Raw genomic sequence first — 16389 nt, forward strand, 5'->3', positions numbered from 1 at the left:
AGAGATAATATTTTGTGTTTCTGAATGGTTGCAGAAAGTTTACAATACGAAGAGGTTTTAATTTTGGGAGTTACACAATATAATGAATACAGGGTGTAGTTTTTTTGTCTCAATCATGGGTAACAAAGGGAATACAGCCCCCCCCCCCCCCAGACATGTAGCACTTTTTGATTGAATCGAAAATCGAATCCGTCATAACTCTCGACTGGTTTGCGATTATATGCACTTTGTCTAGACCCACCCACAGGTTTTGTTGGAGCGTTCGCTCTCTAACCAATACTTGCAACCGGTTTGATTTTCAGCCCAAGAAAACGCAACATGTCGTAGTCTACTAAAAGGTTCAACCTTTTAACTTGTAGAACCTTATGGTTTACATAATTCAATGAATGCCGGACCACTGACAACTATTAATGCGATAGTTATTAATTTTCTAAGCTTCTGAGCTGAGCTGTTAAAAGCAGGGTGTTTGTAAATAATAAAAACGAAATATATTTCAAAATGTATTAAAACAGTGAAGTTCAGATTACAATTCAGTAGAGGATACAAAAGTTTGAAAATTATAAATAACTTGAAAAAATCGAATTGCCTAAGGCGGGAATTGAACCCACGACCTTCCGCTTGCCGGGCGACTGCTCTTCCAACTGAGCTACTTAGACACTGGATGAACCCGTCGAAATTTTCAAGTGTAATACGCTGTTACGGCCAGCGTTTGTTTCATCAATGTTGAGTATACCTACCCTACATCTAACAGAAATATTGTTGCAAACATTTAACTGTCAGTTAAGATGAAACAGCTCTTTTTACATAGTTATTTAATTTTTAGCGTTAAGAGTCGCATCTCAAACTAATTTGAAAATTATAAATAACTTGAAAAAATCGAATTGCCTAAGGCGGGAATTGAACCCACGACCTTCCGCTTGCCGGGCGACTGCTCTTCCAACTGAGCTACTTAGACACTGGATGAACCCGTCGAAATTTTCAAGTGTAATACGCTGTTACGGCCAGCGTTTGTTTCATCAATGTTGAGTATACCTACCCTACATCTAACAGAAATATTGTTGCAAACATTTAACTGTCAGTTCTAAGTATCTAAGTAGCTCAGTTGGAAGAGCAGTCGCCCGGCAAGCGGAAGGTCGTGGGTTCAATTCCCGCCTTAGGCAATTCGATTTTTTCAAGTTATTTATAATTTTCAAATTAGTTTGAGATGCGACTCTTAACGCTAAAAATTAAATAACTAGATACAAAAGTTGTTCCTTAGTACGTGCTTCGATAATAATAGTAACAACAATGACTACAGTTAAATTCGCTATAAGTAATTTGACGAATATTTTATGGCATTTTTAAATATCATGTTTATTATTACATATTAATTTGACAATAAATTATTTAAACAATACAAGTAAATTATCAATACATCATAACATTTATTAAGTACACTCAAGAACACCAATTATTAAATGATATAGCCATCTTCCCGGCGTCTGTTAAGCAAAAGGAAACAATATTCAGATTTTGTCGTGATTATTGTTATCACATTTTATTATTATCACTGACAGACATTTCGATTTCGCGTTTAGAAAAGTATAAAATAATAAAAAAAAAATTTAAAATATCTCTACTAGTAGATTGGTCTGAATATTGAAATTAAGCCAATCAAACACTTTGTTACAGTTTAAATAGATTTTTGATAGTCTTTTCAGAATACGAATTTTAACATAGACGTCACTATTATAAAGAATATAAAACATTAATCAAAACTTATTCACCATCCCCGAATACATAAGTTTATGCAACCATAAATAATAATAAGTTATGGAATGAGTGGAGTATACAAACAAACGATTGTGTCATGTAGTCACAGTATATTTATTTCTACCACAAAAAGAAGTGATTACGTACTTATGTATAATAATTAGAATATATCGAAAAAAATAATAGTCGCATGGTTAAACAATTATTCGCTTCATTATATGAAAGTACTAAATGTGCGTTACGTAGGCACTTCATTTCTGCGGTAAAATGAATGACTAAATAAATCTATTTTTGTACGTGAAAATAAGCGTTTATCGACGATTAACAAAATAAATAAAACAGTCAATAACTCTGCAAATAAAATTTGTTCAGACAAAAAAAGTTACTTATGAATCGACTAACTAACCTAACACAAATCCATACGTTGCTAGATAAGATACTGATAAATTATAGTACGTTTTGTTTCAAATTTGTTATTTTCGTCGACACAAAATAGGCATATTCGTTTATTGCGCGATAAACTCGCTTGTATCATAATTTTAAAATATAAAATTCGACGCCGTCATTATTTCAATACATGAGGTCATTTTGTGCTCACCAAATAACAATAAATTCAATTTTAAAAATCATGTCCATTATGTATACTACAGGGTATGAAAGAATATAAGTATAATAAGTATATTTTTATTCTTTTATTAAATCCTCAATGTATAACATCATTTAGTGTGTTGAAAAAAATTAACGAATGTTTCATTGGGGTTTTAGTCACTTAGCTTGGTTGAGCATTCTGTTTCAATTTTTCTCACACCCTGTATTGTTGTCGATTCTCAAAAAACGCATTTCAATATTATAACACGAAAATTCAACAATATTTTGGGATAATTCTCACATTATAATGTTTGTAAAGTGGTTTTAAATGTTAATTTATAATATTAATTTATTCATAAATCATAATTTTATACAATTCTTATTTTAATACAATACAACAGATACAATAAAACAAGGCGAATGTAAAGGAACTATAAAATACAGTGATAGAGAGAATAGTAATTATGATAATAGACTGGGATAAAATCCTTATACACTAAACTATGATAAGCATGGCAAATTGCAAACGCTTGTTTACAGGTGACTGATATTCTTAGGTTCATTCTAAATGGGAGTTTATAAAATCCTATCTAAATCTAAGTTTGTGCTCGATCGACTTATCTATGAATTGGTATCATGAGAAATAATAATACATTAAGTAATGTTAAAATATTGGAATAAAGAAAAAACATGAGGCCCCAATTAATTTTACGGTTTGAAATTATTTGGCAAAAATTACGTAAAGTTAAAAGTTGAGTAATCGAATCTACATAAAAGTCAATTAAATCACACGTTGTGTGCTTAATTATGTTTTTCTTTAATAACCTTTATATTAATTACGAATGCAACTAATAGAACACTTTCCTACTCATGACAGCACAGGTGAATTAGCAATGTGCTTTGGAAAGTGAATTTATTTTGAAAATATCTTTTTTTATTCATGATTGTAAAGTTATAATTAAGTACTGACGCATACAATCAGGGTAAAGATTACCCCTTATATAGCAAAAAGGGCCATTTGTCTAGATTTAATGCACACTGATAAGCCAACAAGGGCTACAAAATTTCTATCGACATACTATTTTTTGGCTTACGAGGGCAACGTGATTTCTTTCAAAATTATATCTAAACGACTCAACTTGAAATTGGAGGGTTAATCAAAACTATTATCAAATACTGATCCAATTATTTTACCGAAATATATTTAAAGATGAGTAAAATGCTCAATAGATAGATTGATAAATACTCAAGATCTTATTTACGAATGTACACCAACGTCGCGTGTGCGGGAGGATGGATTTGGTAATTGACAGCTGATGTATCACTTTCGAGCCCGTACTATAAAACGACGCCCACAAAACTATACTTATGAAGGTCTGTCTTGATAATTTTACCCAATCGATCAGACCCAGCCCTGAATCAAAGGTAGTATCGTAATACGGGCCTCAGATAAATAACTATTAAGTACTCGAATACGGGATTAAAAATGAAGCTCTTTAGAGTTCAGTCGGTCGTATGGAGGTAATTGCCCAGTCTTTGGATACGTATTTTTCTCAGGAGTATGGAAAATGGAGATAAGGTCAAGGTGAATATGGACTTTTGCCTTATCGTAATCGTGAAGGAGAATGCCTTAGTATAGAAATAATTAGATAAAGGTAATTTTACTAGACAGAATTTGAGACGAAATAGTTAAGTTTTTTTAATCACCTAAAGGTATTGACTAATGTTTTTCGTATAAAACGTTTCTCTATTTATACGCATAACGATCCATGCTGGAACGATTGCGACAAGCAAAATAAGTATGTTAAGAAAGACCGAAGCAAAACGAAACAGAATTAAACGTTCATATCGAATATTATCTCTTTCTAATTATCGTGCTTTCTTTCTTGTCAAGGGTATTTTTTTACATAATGGTGTGTTGTCTCTTGTCTCCTGTGCATCTACTCGAAAAGCGTTTAATAAATAATTTAGAAAATGCATAGCCAATTCGTTGTACGCTTCATTTATGCACAATTAATATGGACAACTACACGAGATTGCGTCCCCACAATACATTTTCTAATGCGCGCACGCATATTTTACCTGTCACTTCAGTCAATGTGCCCGCGTATTTTTGTCTCTGGTCTTGTCTATGCGTTGCTAGACTCTAGTTCAACTCCGGTGACTGTGGTGCTTAGACTTCCATTCACGAGTATATCGTGTAACGGTTGTCCTAACACGCTGGACAGAGAGTCACTCAACTTGTAGTAGTTAGCCTCCAGCGCTTCGTGATACGTCACTTGATCCGAGCTGATGAGCTTGGCGTTCAATTGGAGGGCTGAGTGGCATATGGTGAGGAATTCCCTGAAAAAGTAAAGTTTTGAGTTATTCTTCTACTTTATAGACATTGGATTACTGCCACCTCTCGTACCCACTACAACTTAACCGCTAGCCAGGATCTACAACTTAACCGCTAATAAAACCCAAACAGTGAATGTAAATTTTGTCCCAGGGGAAAGTTACGCTGTTATTGGACCCGCAACGAAACTTATAGAGGCAAGGAGAAGTTTCAAATTAAATATCTACTTCACTCCACTGGAAAACGGATGACAAAAATGACGACGAAATGATGATGACGCTATCATAGGTAAAAAAACAAACATGTAAATTAGGTATGAGAGAAAGAGATCAGGGTAAAAGATAATTCGACGGATTAGCAAGCTGAAGTGGCAATGGGCAGGGCATATAGTACGCAGATCTGACGGCCGATGGGGCAGCAAGGTTCTGGAGTGGAGGCCGCGTACCAGAAAACGCAGCGTGGGACGTCCACCCACAAGGTGGACCGACGACATCATAAAGGTAGCAGGAAGGCGCTGGACGCAGGCCGCTACCAACCGGGCAACATGGAAAGCATTGAGGGCGGCCTATGTTCAGCAGTGGACGTCCTATGGCTGAGATGATGATGATGATGAAAAGATAATTAAAGTTACTTACTTAAAGGTAGTCTTCAGTTTGTCGACGAGTTCGTCGGGGTACATTTGCGCAAGAGTGGGATCTAAGAACGCGTTGGCGTACGCTTGAGGGCCCGCATTCACTTGCACGCAGATACTTCCTTGCAATCTGGAATGCGAGAAGCTTTGTAAATACAAGGGGAAACTAAACACCTCAGGTATTATCTAGAACAGTGGTTCTTAACCTTTAAGTCACGAGGGACCATTTTACCAAATTTCTGTCTTGTCAGGGACCACTATTTTTTTTCAAAATCCTATGAAAGGGGAGGTCGATTTCTCGCCCACTGTGCGCCGCTTGCGTTGTGTTGCCTCGACTCATCACGTCACGTCACTGTTTATTACGATGTCTTCGCGGACCACTTGGAATGCCTTCAGGGACCACCAGTCGTCCGCGGACCACCGGTTAAGAACCACTGATCTAGAAAGATTTAATCAGTACCTCCTATATTTCTATGTCTACGTGTACCACAATAGTACCTTTATTTCTACGCCTACAATCAATGGCAGAATATGTTGAACTTTGTACCTATATTTATGATCAAATCATTGTACCATATTCTTGGAAATAAATATTAATTTATCTTGAGTTGGAATCGAGTTTTGAGTAAAATTTATTCATGCAGGCTAGACTGCGAAAATGTTAAGCAGAACAGTAAAATACTTTGATACTTTCCTTTACAGCTTTCATGGGGACTTTAATGCCGCTGCTAATGTTAGTGTTCCAATTATGGACATACCTAAGTTGTAATTTCTTGATATCCGGCGCCTTAGCGTTGACGATCTCTGTGAGCTCAGCCACCTGGCTCTCCATCTCGGCTACAGCGACCTCTATCGGACTCTTCTCTTCAACTTGCGTCTCGATTACTGGCACACGACGCTTCACGTAGGGGAACCAATTTTCCGCTGCAAAATTAAATAATATTGACTATAAAACTTCGTCTTGGCCTTAATCAATGAAAATTTTTACTGACAACTCAGCAGGAACTATTTAATTTGTATAAAATATACAATGATAATACTAAGTTAACACTAAATAATCTCAAGGCTCAGATTAAGACTTCCTCCTGTGTTCTATGGGTTGCACGTAAGGTCACAACCCTGGTTGATAGATATTGAACCGCAGGTGTCTGATTGAAGGTTAGATAGCTACAAATACTGCCTGAAATATTCAAAGATTCTAAAGTGTCATTTTTACAGATTTAAGGAAGACACAATACGACACATAATTAATTCACATTAAAATGCACGACTTACAGGCTTGTACAGCCTTGCCAGTTATTTGTTGCAAAATAGTCCCTATTACAATTTCGTAAGATATCACAGTCTTTACTTTGATGTGTCGTTTTTTGTACATACATTCTAAAGTGTCATTTTTACAGATTTAAGGAAGACACGATACGACACATAATTAATTCACATTAAAATGCACGACTTACAGGCTTGTACAGCTTGCCAGTTATTTGTTGCAAAATAGTCCCTATTACAATTTCGTAAGATATCACAGTCTTTACTTTGATGTGTCGTTGTTTGTACACACGACACTGAACGCTAAATAAACAGGTTGTGGCCTCGTTCTAATGAGCTCTTGTTGCTAGAGCTAGCCACCGCCACTCTTCCAGGAGCAGTTCACATCCAGTATTTTAAATTATTGCTCACCAGTAAGATGCGTCAGCCTCAACCGCTGGTGATGCACCGGGCCCCTAGCAGCGCCATTTCTCAATTATATATTTAAGACCTAATGTACACTGTGAAATGCAATAAAGATTTGAGTATTGAGTATTGAAGGCGTTTCGAAGACAAATCGTCGCACGTTGTGGCCTTGCTCGAAGGAGCCCTCGTAGCCAGAACTGGTCACCGTCACTCCTACGTCACTTGGATTTACATACTTGAATATAAATATAGCTCACCAGTAAGATGCGTCAGCCTCAACCGCTGGTGATGCACCGGGCCCCTAGCAGCGCCATCTCTCGTGAAAGGCGTCTCGAAGACAAACCGTCGCACGTTGTAGCCTCGCTCGAAGGAGCCCTCGTAGCCAGAACTGGCCACCTCACTCCTACGTCACTTGGATCTACATACTTGAATATAAATATTGCTCACCAGTAAGATGTGTCAGCCTCAACCGCTGGTGATGCACCGGGCCCCTAGCAGCGCCATCTCTCGTGAAAGGTGTCTCGAAGACAAACCGCCGCACATTGTGGCCTCGCTCGAAGGAACCTTCGCAGCCAGAACTGGCCACCGCCACTCCTTCGGGCGCCGTCCGTACCCACGTCACTTGGATGTATGCTAGCTTGGTGTCCAGTTCTTCACGGTTTACCTATGAAATTTTGTAATTTGTATTTGGACAGAAGCTACGTATTTGAAAGGAGGAGATGAAATAAATACCAGGATTACACTTTTTGCAATGTTTTTCAAAGACCTGTGTAACGAACGAAAACATGGGATTGGATAGATAAGAATTAACTGTAATAAATTGTTATCTTTTAAATAATATCTATTGACATTAAGGCTCTATTAATTCAGGGAATTAATTTAATTGAAATAAGTCACCTTAGTGTGTACAAATAAAACTTAATGTTACAATAATTAACTTTATTTACGTTTAGAAGTCAAAAAGAGAAATTTAATTGTATTTTTAGTTTAACTGGGGATTTTCCGCTATTGTTTGTTTATTTGAGCAAGGAAAAGTTTTATCCAAGTCCTGTCTTTCGGCTAGAACTAAAGCGGATTCACGATTAACTAAATTAGGATACTTACTGGGGCAGAATCCATTATCATCTTGACATGTCCAGGGCCGAACTTCTCCTCATAGAACGTCTGCAATTTCTCCGAGATCTCACTGAGAGACGTGACCTTTGGCTCTTTATAAATAAACTCTACGCCTTCTTCGTCTTCCCCAAAGTGGGCTTTTCCAAAGAACGCGACGCGATAAAACCTGCCCAGCAGTCGTTTTCCAGAGTTTGTTACTTCTATAACTTTGGCATAGGCTTTCGTGAGATGCTGGTAGCAAGCGAGCAGCGCCTGGTAATCTTTCCTTCGCTCGTAGATTGGGATGATAAGCCGGTACAACGGTCCAAGGAGTTCGTATCTCTCAGCCTTGTCTACGTACTCCGTGCATATCATCAGCTGATCCAGGAGTGCCTGCTCATTGTAATGGACGTCTGTCATTCCTGGAACAAAATCATTCAGTTTTTTAACTTTCTTTCATTCATTTCATTGCATTTGACACTGAAACTGTCAAGCTGTAAGTCCTCAAGTATTTGATATAATAAATGCCGCGCTTGCATCTCATTGCTTTAAGATTGAAAAACAAAAATCACTATAGGTCATTTAGTCCTGGCCCTGATTTCAACTTACAAATTGAGTATAAAGGTGACAAAAACTATTTATTTAATTAGGTTTGAAATCAGAAGAAGCCAGATCTTCTTCAGCTATCCTCATTAACTTCAGAGAAGGTAGGAAAAAAGAACCAAATGTGGTTAGTATCACAGAAAACGTCTTACAAGATATGCCAAGTGTGATACTAGTGATTATATGATTTTATTTTTATTTTATATCATACAAAAATAAATAAAAATCTTCTTTGAACAACAACTATGTTTTGCTTGCTTATAGACCTACTGTACCCTATATGGTACGGGCTCCCCACGGCCTATTTATATATATTTTTTTCATGATTTTTAGGCTTCCCTTTGTAAGTTTTTGCTGAAAAATCAATTTTTATTTACAAAAATAATTATCGGTCTAAATGGGTTAATTAGGTTTGTGTTAATAACATGTACAAATGAAACACAATTGATGTAATTAACGCTAATGCAATAATTCACTTGTAAAGTAAATGTGCACGTGTTAATAATCCTTTTATTATAAATCATTTAGGTAGTCCTGGCCCTGATTTCAACTTAATATTTGAGTATAAAGATGACAAAACCGATTAAATAAATTAATTAGGTTTGTGTTATTAACATGTTCAGATGAATCACAATTGATGTAAATAACGCTAATGCGATTAAGCTTATTATTTCCAATAATTTACTTGTAATGTAAAGTAGATGCGCACGTGGTAATAATCCTTTTATTATACTTATTACTGTGTACAATAATACCATGTTATTATGGTGTTATTAACAACTCCCCAACCGAAATCAGTGTATGGTATTTTTTACCGGCTTAAAAAAAGGAGATGTTCCACTGAAAGTATTTTTTCTACTAAGCTAATTGGAGACTAGCAACAATCTAGTCTTTTTACACATCTATACTAAAATGCGAAAGTAACTCTGTCTGTCTTGCTTTCACGCCTAAACCACTGAACCGATTTTGATGAAATTTGGTATAGAGATAGTTTGAGTCCCGGGGAAAGGACATAGAATAGTTTTTATCCCCGCGGGCGGAAAGCTAACACATAAATATTTTTAAACTAAATATTATGTATACCTAATAATCAGAGTAAATATAGATCACTGAAACTGTTCAGTCGATTTAAATCAAATCTTACAATTACAAAATTGTAAAGGGCACGGATTAAACCACTATACCAAAATAATTGCTAATTAATTGCTTATTTGATTTTACCCGACTGCGCCAGGAGGGTTATTTGTTTTAACGATCAATTTAATTAATCATAATGAAAAAACTGTTTATGGTAGATTCTAAACTATTAATAAATCGCAGCATCACGGTGGTTTACCGCCTTTTCCTCAATTTTAACTAAATGGGATTATCTAAAAAAACAATTAAAATCCAATTTTATAGTTAATTTCTTTTTTCATCGAACGTACTGTACAACATAATGGATCAATCAAGTTCGCGGAACACCGACGACGGATCGCGGGCGTTTGTGTGGAAGCGATCCGAGCCCGACCCCCTTGAGTGGTATTATTCTATGTATCTGTATATAAATGGAGCAGAGGCTATGTTTATTGCAGTCGAAATCGGCCCGTGAACGCGCGGACTGTCGATAAGAGCGTTCGCGTGGCGGGAAAATTCGAATTCAGAATGAAGTTCGCGATTTGGTTGTTGGTGGTTCTGGGATTCGTGTGTGGTGAGGATCTATCTTCGAGGCAGGTGGTGGAACCCAGCAATGAAGTGGAGACGACAGATGAACTGGCTGATACTGATTTGGTGCTAGCTTTTGTGGTACGTTACAGATGAACGGTTTTGATATTGTTTTCGGCTGAATGACTTGTGTTTGACATGTCGTGTATGTGGTTTATTTACGTTTTAAGCTTTTCAGTTAGCGGATTTATTACATGTTACTTTACAATAGTGCTTCAGGCTTTTAGTAGGGCTTAGTTTTTTTTTTTCGTGTTATTATCGTCCGTGGTCGAGTTCACTTTTAAAAGTCCAATGAAACCAGCATCAGGACCTTATGGTTTTTGTTGATTGAAAGAATTTTTATCTGGACATCACACATAAGCGACACAGCTGATTACACCGTGTAAGATTATTTTTAAAGTTATCCCTGTTTAAATAGTACTTTCTGTAATTATTACTGTTCTGTTTCTTATTCCTTTAAAAGAGGTCCAATATTCGAAAAATCCTTCTTTCTTTCGCTCACGCATGACATACGTGAACCCGTCTTCCTGTTCAAATCGCGGATCATTTATTACTGAGGATCACGGGTCAACTATCTGTAACATACCTTGTGTGCTTGCAAATCTTCATATAAAATATCATTGTTATGTTTGTTTGTGTAGCAATGATCTTGAATTGTTATCAATTTCTATTGTTTGTAGGTAAATACGTTTTCAGGAAATCCTGAAAGATTTCTAGTTGGAACCGTAGTTCTTACGTTTGAGTAAAGATCTTATCGCTACTATTGAAATTAATGAAGTCATAATAGTGTTAATGACACGCACAATAAAAGAATTTCCTATACGTATTATTTGTTATGAGCGTTTACATACCTATTTAGAGTATTGCTTTCTAACATTGTTTTGTCTTACGTTTTACTATCTGGATTATCTTGTTACTAGCTTTCCGCCCGCGGCTTCGCCCGCGTGGAATTTTGTCTGTCACAGAAAAACTTTATCGCGCGCGTCCCTGTTTCAAAAACCGGGATAAAAACTATCCTATGTTCTTTCCCGGGACTCAAACTATCTCTATGCCAAATTTCATCAAAATCGGTTGCGAGGCATAAGCGGGAAAGCGTAACAGACAGACAGACAGACAGAGTTACTTTCGCATTTATAATATTAGTTGGGATTTTGTCTAATAAAATCTTATCTTTAGCTTTCGAAAACTTTTTTTTAATTTTTGTCTACCTGTAAATATTTAAATTACAAATTAAAGAACAGGTTTAGTACCAAAATGGTTCCCAACTTATTATTTCTTTACAGATATTCAGGCATGGCGACCGAACCCCCGACGAAGAGGAATTGGAGCTGTACTCTACTGATAGCAAATACAAGGATGTCTTCTTCCCATATGGCATGAAGGCGCTAACTAATGTGAGTAAATATATCTACTTTCCTTTTCATGTACTTAGATATCCATCAAATTAATCTACCCATAATTTGCCTTAAACATGAGTGTTGTTGCGGAAATCCTTGAGAGAGGCTTTTGTTCAGCTATGGACGTTGTTTGGATGATATGAACGAACGAACCATGTTTTATAATTTTCAAATATTGACCTCACAGTGAAAGTAGTTGTATTTAAGTAGTAACATACAATGTAACCCCAATAATCTTAACTAAATAATATAAGGTAATTTTTTTTTCAAAACCCTGCCCTTAACCGAAGACATGGCAATTATCGTAGTAAACGTATCACTAGCGGTAAGGCTGTCACCATAATCCATTTACCACGCTTGTACGTACCCGTTGAACATGAACTCGTATGTAGATTACAACTTGATATGTTTAAAACAACATTGTTTCATTTATAGCAAGGTCAAAGAAGCGCCATGTTAGTTTTCTTCATTTTCTCTTTATTTTATAAATTCTTCATATGACCTACTAAGTTTAAAATGACTTTGAAATAATACATGGGATTTTTAAGCGCACCTGCATTGCTGTCTGAACTTGAGGATATAAAGAAGGAAACTGAGCATTAATTAGGCTCTCGACAAGTCTATGCACATGTAGAATTAGTTAAAGAAGGCTCTGCATCTGTGGCTAATACCGGTTCAAGGACAAAACTGCGAAAAACCGCTATATAGAAAAAATCTGCCACTGTTGAGAGGTCTCCTGGGATTTACAAGATTTTTAAGAAGGAAGCTAACTTTTACCTTCTTTTTGTGACAGAAAGGAAAACAGCGCGGTTACCTCGTTGGCCAGTACCTGAGGCGTCGCTACCACAAGTTTATATCGGACCTGTATATCCCCGATGAGATAGTCATCCGGACCACAGACTACGCGCGGACGAAGATGACTGCGCTAACTGCGTTGGCGGCTATGTACCCTCCCCTGCAGCCTCAGAGGTGGAATCCTGTACTGGACTGGCAACCGATCCCGTACAGCACCTTAGATGCTAGTGTGGATGACGTAAGTAATATTCAAGGGTTCCTTATGAACTCACTCTAGGGTTCCTATGACTCTAGGTGGTAAAACTTTAAAATTTTTGGTGAAAGAAACAGCTTTTGACAAAGACCTTTTAAATATTTTAATCTCATTATCAAGTTGAAAACGTTCATGATTTAATTTGTAATGAAAAAAATAACTAAGTTGTATATTTTTTTATAAACATTAAAAGTAATTGAGTATACAACAAAATACACTAATTTCACAACTTACATTAATTAAATGATAAATTACATGAACCTAAGTATTGCAAAAAACGAGTTTTAGATTAGTTAAATGACATTAGCAAGGATTAAGTATCTTTCAAGTGCCACTTAAAAGTAATGGTAATTACATAAATTAAGTACCATGATAAGTTCATTAACAAATTACTTATAATATTGCTAAATTGTGATGTTCTTTAAAAATTTAGAATACTCTACTTCTAGTGTAAGATAGTTAGTATCATTGCCTCTACTACCATTGTGTATTTGTGTGTCATACAATAGTAAGGACATTCAGTGATAATCATCTCGAAATTTTTCCTGCTTTGTTATTTTTGAGGAAAAGTTTAAGATACTTTGTACTCGTATTTAACTGCCTACAAGCACAAATATTGACGAAATTAAACGTTGAAATGAAAATTTACACAACTGCTTTATACTTTGTCGTCGATATGTTTGTATACTTAATTGTAATAAATATTTCAGCTGCTATACTGGTACAATTGCCCGGAATATTTGAAGCTACGCAACAAGGTATACGATTACCCAGACTTTAAGATGCTAGTCAGCCCCTATGAGAACCTATTTAAGTATTTGACGACACACACTGGAAACAATATTACGAACCCCGAGGAGGTTTTCTATCTGGATAATCTGTTTCAAGCTTTGGTAAGTGTAATAAAGAGAAAACATACTTTTATCATTATCATTTCAGCCAGTGTCAGTTCAATGCAAAGTTAAGTCGCAAAAGCCCAAGGTGTTCCTTTTCCACTTTTCACAAAGCATCTTTTTTTTCATCCAGCTTTTTATTTGCTATCTGCTTCTACTTACAAAGTTTGTAAAATAGTGGTCTCCTTTCAGTTTATCTTAAGAAATTTTCTTTCCTCGTAAAGGAAAAAAAAAATTAAACTACCTAACGCAAGATATAATTACCTTGTTACAGGAAAATGTAGGACTCAAAACCCCCGACTGGGCACAGGCTGTAATGCCACAAATAAAAGAAATGACTAAAATTGAATATGCGGCTGAATTCTTCACGCCAGAATTGACTAAATATTCTTCAGGTTAGTAAATAAATAGATTTAATAATATAAATTATTATTATGTATGTGATTTCGATATTGATTCCATAGGATAAGGCCCGCCATACATAGGCAGCTTGAAGCAGCTAGTATCGACAACTTCAGCTTCAAGCTGGTGACTATAACTGCTCGAGTTGTTCGTGTATGGCGGACCTGAGTTTCTGCATTTTTTTATAACCTTGTATATGTTTTAAGGTCTTTTAATGGCTGAAATCTTAAATGCCACAAACGCGGCGATCAATGGAGACTTGGACCAGCCGAAGCTGCGGTTGTACTCAGCTCACGAGAACAATGTGGCAGCACTGATGTCCGCAGCCAGGGTGTTCCAGGCTCACCAACCTAACTACGGAGCCACCTTTTCAGTAGAGTTAAGAAAAAACCGAAAGACTGGGCGATTTGGAGTTACGGTAAATACTTTTTAATTTGTTATGTTCTTTTGTAGATAAATGGAATGAAGCGTAGTAATCACTTGACTTGATTATAAGTCGTACTCTTGGGGAAAGACTTCGGTAGGCAGAGTCTCTACATATTCAAAACAGAATTAATGAAACGCTTTAGATGAATAAATCATTAACAGTTAAATAAACAAACCAGGGTTAGGTTATATTTAATTAAACAGCGAGAGAAAGGATAGCGAAGCGCTTACGTTTTATCTAACCTTCCACTTACAATTAGTTTGTTTAACCGTTTTTATGGAAATAACATTTGTTTCAGTTACAATTAAAACAGCATCTAATTTTATTACATAGAAAACAAAGATGGAACTTTTAGTGTACAAAATGATGAGTTATATTATGTTGCATCAACAGGGCCTTCGCCCAGCACAGACACCAGTTTCTCACTATCTGATAATATAATGTATATTTCTGCATTAAGATATAAGATTGTAGAGAAAAGTAAAGATTTTTATTATGATGATTATCACTAGCCAAACACGTGATCTTTCAGATTACAATAGATTATGTTAGAGCTAATCTTAGGTTAAACAATTGCTCTGAATGTTGACCTGAAGAAAAAGTTGATAAGGCGGACGCGTGGCAAGCCAATCCGGGTGGCAATCAGGTCGAACGGTGGTGTGATGATCAGACCACTGCCTTATCTTTACACCCAATTATGCCGTTGGGCAATGATCTAAGAAGTATGCGGTAGTTTGGTCTTATCTCGAAAAACCTTAGGCAAAAACAACTTTGAGTTTGTACGTATATCGAGAAAGAAATTTTCACAGAGAGTTATAATGTTAAATTTCCGTAACCCTGTACAGGTGTCGTACGTAGTTTATTTAAATATTAGTTCTATGGTTAATTAATATTAAAACAAGGTTAACCGTAAATAATTAGGTAAAATAATAGTATGTTAATAATTATTCTTAGAACACCTGTAGAGCTATGTCACTTGATTAACTATTCAACCTGTATAAGATTTACGTCAATGAAAAATTAACAGGTGTTTTTTGATCCGAAGACCTACATGTAGGCTTAACGTTGGTATTATGGAACATACCACGTTCAATTAGGTCATTAATTATTAGCTATCTAAATAAAAACTAGTTTTGTAAGTTATTTTAAAGCATTTGTTTTTTCTAGGCTGTGTACTCGGCGAATGCTGGAGGGCCAGGAGAGGTTCTCCCGATCCAAGGGTGCGGAGACCAGCCCATATGTGACTACAGCACCTTCGTAGGCCTCATGCAAGACATTCTTATCTCCCGCGAGGAGTTCAAGCAACAGTGCCCTACCTCCTAGTGTATTTTTAGTTTTTATTTAGCAACAAATAGTGTGTGTCAGTTTTTATGTTATGAATAAAATGGCTGTGAATTACCGTTCTTGAGTTTTAATGTAAAAGTGCTAATTAAAAACCTACTCGCAGAAATAAAATGACGACGAATGAGACGACTCAGGAACGACCCGCCTGGAGACGAATGATAAGGAGGGTCGACCCCAAATAAAATTAAAATGGGCCAGCAGGGCCAGACAAAGAAAGAGTTGCAAAAATTAAATTAATATTAAGAGTTTTTAATTCCATAGGCTAATAATAAAGAAGTAGGGCAGTATCTTTTTTAACTCTATTCCGCTCTAGAATTGTACATTAACCAAAAGCTACACGAAATGAAACCTGCAATATTGAAGTTAGAGATTATGCTCATAAACAAGCAGTTTAACTACTTCTTGCTCCTACGGTAAAAGTGGATCATTTTAATGGATATTATCCCAATATAATTTAAACTTAGTAAACTTTGAATGAAGTCCAAGTGCTCAAACT

At 36.1% G+C, this 16389-nt stretch overlaps 2 protein-coding genes across 2 annotated transcripts in view; one reads left to right on the forward strand and one right to left on the reverse strand.

Moving 5' to 3' along the window:
* Positions 1 to 1259: 1259 nt before the first annotated feature.
* Positions 1260 to 16389, reverse strand: part of Ziz (dedicator of cytokinesis protein Ziz) — a 46116-nt gene continuing 30986 nt past the window's right edge. The window contains exons 30-34 of the mRNA XM_028300159.1: positions 8085 to 8497; positions 7428 to 7644; positions 6068 to 6233; positions 5314 to 5439; positions 1260 to 4683 (exon numbers count right to left, since the gene is read on the reverse strand). Of these exons, the coding sequence (XP_028155960.1) occupies positions 4470 to 4683; positions 5314 to 5439; positions 6068 to 6233; positions 7428 to 7644; positions 8085 to 8497 (1136 nt within the window). The 3' untranslated portion in view covers positions 1260 to 4469. The remainder of the gene's footprint in view (positions 4684 to 5313; positions 5440 to 6067; positions 6234 to 7427; positions 7645 to 8084; positions 8498 to 16389) is intronic.
* Positions 10223 to 15950, forward strand: LOC114349676 (venom acid phosphatase Acph-1). Its single transcript, XM_028300150.1, has 7 exons — positions 10223 to 10463; positions 11666 to 11776; positions 12573 to 12812; positions 13538 to 13720; positions 13995 to 14115; positions 14329 to 14540; positions 15717 to 15950. Exons 1-7 carry the CDS (start codon positions 10323 to 10325, stop codon positions 15870 to 15872), a joined length of 1164 nt encoding a protein of 387 aa, XP_028155951.1. The 5' UTR covers positions 10223 to 10322; the 3' UTR covers positions 15873 to 15950.

Source organism: Ostrinia furnacalis, unplaced genomic scaffold, assembly GCF_004193835.3.
Source record: "Ostrinia furnacalis isolate ACB-3 unplaced genomic scaffold, ASM419383v2 OfSCF0069, whole genome shotgun sequence".
Classification (NCBI taxonomy): Eukaryota; Metazoa; Arthropoda; class Insecta; order Lepidoptera; family Crambidae; genus Ostrinia; species Ostrinia furnacalis.

Coding starts and splice junctions, on each gene's coding strand:
- LOC114349676 (XM_028300150.1), top strand. CDS start 10,323: ATGAAGTTCGCGATTTGGTTGTTGGTGGTTCTGGGATTCGTGTGTGGT. Junction 14,116..14,328: donor ATTGACTAAATATTCTTCAG/GTTAGTAAATAA, acceptor ATATGTTTTAAG/GTCTTTTAATGGCTGAAATC. Junction 14,541..15,716: donor CTGGGCGATTTGGAGTTACG/GTAAATACTTTT, acceptor TGTTTTTTCTAG/GCTGTGTACTCGGCGAATGC.